This window comes from Mustelus asterias, unplaced genomic scaffold, assembly GCF_964213995.1.
Source record: "Mustelus asterias unplaced genomic scaffold, sMusAst1.hap1.1 HAP1_SCAFFOLD_1944, whole genome shotgun sequence".
In the NCBI taxonomy this organism is placed as follows: domain Eukaryota; kingdom Metazoa; phylum Chordata; class Chondrichthyes; order Carcharhiniformes; family Triakidae; genus Mustelus; species Mustelus asterias.
The window spans coordinates 1-5,000 of NW_027591889.1; the positions used below are offsets into that span (position 1 = coordinate 1).

General features: G+C 51.9%; 1 protein-coding gene across 1 annotated transcript in view; it reads right to left on the minus strand.

The window, feature by feature from the left end:
* Positions 1 to 7: 7 nt before the first annotated feature.
* LOC144489032 (integrin alpha-D-like) overlaps positions 8 to 5,000 on the minus strand; it is a gene marked incomplete at its 3' end in the record, with an annotated part of 65,068 nt that continues 60,075 nt past the window's right edge. The window contains exons 12-14 of the mRNA XM_078206986.1: positions 4,998 to 5,000; positions 3,634 to 3,774; positions 8 to 205 (exon numbers count right to left, since the gene is read on the minus strand). The exon at positions 4,998 to 5,000 is cut by the window's right edge and continues 137 nt beyond it. Coding sequence (XP_078063112.1) covers positions 8 to 205; positions 3,634 to 3,774; positions 4,998 to 5,000 — 342 coding nt within the window. The remainder of the gene's footprint in view (positions 206 to 3,633; positions 3,775 to 4,997) is intronic.

Consider the following 5,000-nt stretch of genomic DNA (forward strand, 5'->3'; position numbering starts at 1 on the left):
ACCTGGCTGTGTTGGAGGTGAATCTGGTCCTGTGTTCCATGGTAAATGTAGACGGCTCCACGATGTGACTCCTCCAGAGGGCCCCAATGGCCACATCCGACAGCCCATCCCCATTCAGATCCGTCACCATGGCGATGGCCATCCCAAAGCGGCCAAAATGTTCGCCGGGCACCCCGGACAGAGAGCTGACCCGCCTGACGCTGCCCTGTGAGGGCGAGGGGGGGGGAGAGACATTGCAGAGAGGCCTTTCATTCAGTATACTTATTGGTGCCACGAGTCGGCCGACATTAACACCGCAATGAAGTTACTGTGAAAATCCCCCTCGGTCGGAGGTGGGCATGCGTCTTCTGATCATCCTTCCCCTCCCACCCCTCCCCCTCCCCCTCCCACCCCTCCCCCTCCCCCTCCCGCTCCACTCCCCTCCCCCTCCCGCTCCCCTCCCCCTCCCCTCCCCTCCCCCTCCCCTCCCCTCCCCCTCCTGCTCCACTCCCCCTCCCGCTCCCCTCCCCAACTCTCCCCATCTATCCACCCTGGGGGTGACCAGTGACCAGAAACTGAACAGGGATCCCAGCCGTATCAATCCTGTGTCTCCCAGAGCAGGTGTCCAAAGATGTGTAGGTTAGGTGGATTGGCCGTGCTAAATTGTCCCTTAGTGTCCAAAGATGTGCAGGTTAGGTGGATTGGCCATGCTAAATTGTCCCTTAGTGTCCAAAGATGTGCAGGTTAGGTGGATTGGCCATGCTAAATTGTCCCTTAGTGTCCAAAGATGTGCAGGTTAGGTGGATTGGCCATGCTAAATTGTCCCTTAGTGTCCAAAGATGTGTGGGCTAGGTGGATTGGCCATGCTAAATTGCCCCTTAGTGTCCAAAGATGTGTAGGTTAGGTGGATTGGCCATGCTAAATTGTCCCTTAGTGTCCAAAGATGTGCAGGTTAGGTGGATTGGCCGTGCTAAATTGTCCCTTAGTGTCCAAAGATGTGTAGGTTAGGTGGATTGGCCATGCTAAATTGTCCCTTAGTGTCCAAAGATGTGCAGGTCAGGTGGATTGGCCATGCTAAATTGTCCCTTAGTGTCCAAAGATGTGTAGGTTAGGTGGATTGGCCGTGCAAAATTGCCCCTTAGTGTCCAAAGATGTGTAGGTTAGGTGGATTGGCCATGCTAAATTGCCTCTTAGTGTTCAAAGATGTGTAGGTTAGGTGGATTGGCCATGCTAAATTGCCCCTTAGTGTCCAAAGATGTGTAGGTTAGGTGGATTGGCCATGCTAAATTGCCTCTTAGTGTCCAAAGATGTGCGGGTTAGGTGGATTGGCCATGCTAAATTGCTCCTTAGTGTCCAAAGATGTGCGGGTTAGGGGGATTGGCCATGCTAAATTGCCTCTTAGTGTTCAAAGATGTGTAGGTTAGGTGGATTGGCCATGCTAAATTGCCCCTTAGTGTCCAAAGATGTGCAGGTTAGGTGGATTGGCCATGCTAAATTGCCCCTTAGTGTCCAAAGATGTGTAGGTTGGGTGGATTGGCCGTGCTAAATTGCCCCTTAGTGTCCAAAGATGTGTAGGTTGGGTGGATTGGCCATGCTAAATTGCCCCTTAGTGTCCAAAGATGTGTAGGTTAGGTGGATTGGCCATGCTAAATTGCCCCTTAGTGTCCAAAGATGTGTAGGTTGGGTGGATTGGCCGTGCTAAATTGCCCCTTAGTGTCCAAAGATGTGCAGGTTAGGTGGATTGGCCATGCTAAATTGTCCCTTAGTGTCCAAAGATGTGCAGGGTAGGTGGATTGGCCATGCTAAATTGCCCCTTAGTGTCCAAAGATGTGTATGTTAGGTGGATTGGCCATGCTAAATTGTCCCTTAGTGTCCAAAGATGTGCAGGGCGGCACGGTAGCACAGCGGGTTAGCACTGCTGCTTCAGAGCTCCAGGGACCCGGGTTCGATTCCCGGCTCGGGTCACTGTCTGTGTGGAGTTTGCACATTCTCCCCGTGTCTGCGTGGGTTTCCTCCGGGTGCTCCGGTTTCCTCCCACAGTCCAAAGATGTGCGGGTTAGGTTGATTGGCCAGGTTAAATTGCCTTTCAGTGTCCTGAGATGTGTAGGTTAGAGGGATTAGCGGGTAAATATGTAGGGATATGGGCGTAGGGCCTGGGTGGGATTGTGGTCGGTGCAGACTCGATGGGCCGAATGGCCTCTTTCTGCACTGTCGGGTTCTTTGATTCTATGATTGGCCATGCTAAATGTGTGGGGTTACAGGGTGAATGGGCCTGGGTGAGATACCCTGTCAGAGAGTCGGTGCACACTTGATGGGCCGAATGGCCTCGAACACACTGTAAGGATTCTATGACTATTGCCTCCCGAGAGATGGGTATCTCTCGCGGGCCCGGGACCTTTCCCCCCATCCCTAATTGCCCCCTCGAGAAGGGGGTGTGTGAGCCGCCAGAGGAGGTTCACAAGAATGATCCCTGGACTGAAGAGCTTGTCGGATGAGGAACGGGTTGAGGACTGTACTCAGGTTGGGTCTGTACTTGTTGGAGGATGAGGGGGGGATCTTATTGAAACTTACAGGATACTACGAGGCCTGGATAGAGTGGACGTGGAGAGGATGTTTCCACCAGGAGGAAAAACTAGAACCAGAGGGAACAACCTCAGGCTGAAGGGACGATCCTTTAAAACAGAGATGGGGAGGAATTTCTTCAGCCAGAGAGTGGTGAATCTGTGGAACTCTTTGCCGCAGAAGGCTGTGGAGGCCGGTTCATTGAGTGTCTTTAAGTCAGAGATAGATAGGTTCTTGATTAATAAGGGGATCAGGGGTTATGGGGAAAAGGCAGGAGAATGGGGATGGGAAAAGTATCAGCAATGGCGGAGCAGATGGGCCGAGTGGCCTAATTCTGATCCTATGTCGGATGGTCTTATCGAGTGGGGAAGATGTCTCCATTAGTGGGAGGGACTCGGATGCGAGGGCGTGGCTTCAGAGTTGGGGCAAGGCCTCAAAATAAGGGGGCGCAGATTTAGGACTGAGTTGAGGAGGAAATTCTTCACACAAAGGGTTGTGAATCTGTGGAATTACCCGCCCAGTTGAGGCGACCTCGTTGAATGTTTTTAAGGCAAGGATAGATAGATTTTTGAAGAGTAAAGGAATTAAGGGTTACGGTGAGCGGGCGGGTAAGTGGAGCTGAGTCCACGGAAAGATCAGGCATGATCTTATTGAATGGCAGGGCAGGCTCGAGGGGCCAGCTGGCCTACTCCTGCTCCTAGTTCTTATGTTATGTTCTTGAAGGGACGACCCTTTGGAACCGCGATGAGGAGGAATTTCTTCAGGCAGAGAGTGGTGAATGTGTGGAACTCTTTGCCGCAGAGGAAGCCGGATCATTGAAGACAGGGATAGAGAGGGATTGGTCAGGGGGGGGTCCAAAGTTACGGGGAAAAGGTGGGAGAATGGAATTGAGAAATGTATCAGCCATGGCGAAGAAGATCCGATGGGTCGAATGGCCTCATGCTGCTCTGCTGTCTTATGGGCAGCTACCAGGCAACCTCCTCCCTCCATCAGCACGCCATGCCCCGCAAGGGTGCAGGTCCGAGGCTACCACCACCCCTCCTCCCCCGCGCCCCCCACCCCCCCCCCCCCGCCCACAGAAAGAAGACTCACCTTGTCCTCCATTCGGTAAACGTAGACAATCCCACCATGCTCCTGGGTGTGATACATCGGAGCGCCGATCAGCAACAGGTCCGTCTGACCATCCTGGTTCAGGTCCACCGGGCAGATTTCCGATCCGAAATACGATCCAATCTGCCGGGAAAAAAGCAAGGACAGGGATCGGCTGAGCAGTGGGGTCTGTCAGTGCTCTGGCTGTGACTTGCGACACTCAGATCTCGCAGGGTTGACTTGGTGCCACTTCTGTATAATCGTACGCTCGCGAATAAATCCCACTTGCAAATTTAGCCTGAAGCCAAATCTGACCTTCCCCATCGTTTTGATTTGCACATTAGAAAAGCGACCCGTGTGTATGGAGATGTTCTCTCCACGCTGACGCTATATTTAAGAAATGAAGGATATTGTCATCGACTTCAGGAAGCGTAAAGGAGAACAAGTCCCTGTCGACATCATGTGGAGATGCCGGCGTTGGACTGGGGTAAACACAGTAAGAAGTTTAACAACACCAGGTTAAAGTCCAACAGGTTTATTTAGTAGCAAAAGCCACACTTTTGTGGCCTTTGCGACCAATAAACCTGTTGGACTTTAACCTGTCGACATCAACAGGGACAAAATGGAAATGGTCGAGAGAGCTTCAAGTTTTAAGTGTCCAGATCACCAACAACCTCTCCTGGTCCCCCCCCACGCCGACACTATGGTTAAGAAAGCCCCACCAACGCCTCTACTTTCTCAGGAGGCGAAGGAAATTCGGCATGTCAGCTCCGACTCTCACCAACTTTTACAGATGCCCCATAGAAAGCATCCTTTCCGGGTGTATCACAGCTCGGTCTGGGGCTCCTGCTCTGCCCAAGACCGCAAGGAACTACAAAGGGTCGTGAATGTAGCCCAATCCCATCACGCAAACCAACCTCCCATCCATTGACTCCGTCTACACTTCCCGCTGCCTCGGGGAAAAGCAGCCGGCATAATCAAGGACCCCCCGCCCACGCACCCCGGACATTCTCTCTTCCACCTTCTTCCGTCGGGAAAAAGATACAAAAGTCTGAGGTCACGTACCGACCGACTCAAGAACAGCTTCTTCCCTGCTGCTGTCAGACTTTTGAATGGACCGACCTCGCATTGAGCTGATCTTTCTCTACACCCTAGCTGTGACTGTCACACTACATTCTGCACCCTCTCCTCTCCTTCTCCCCTCTGGACTCTATTAACGGTATGCATTGGAATGCGCGCAAGAAACAATACTTTTCACTGTATCCCGATACACGGGACAATGATAAATCAAAATCAAATCTATAGCTTGAGAACTTATTCAAGTTTTTCAGGGTAAATATATTCCTAACATTCATAAAAACACCAACCTG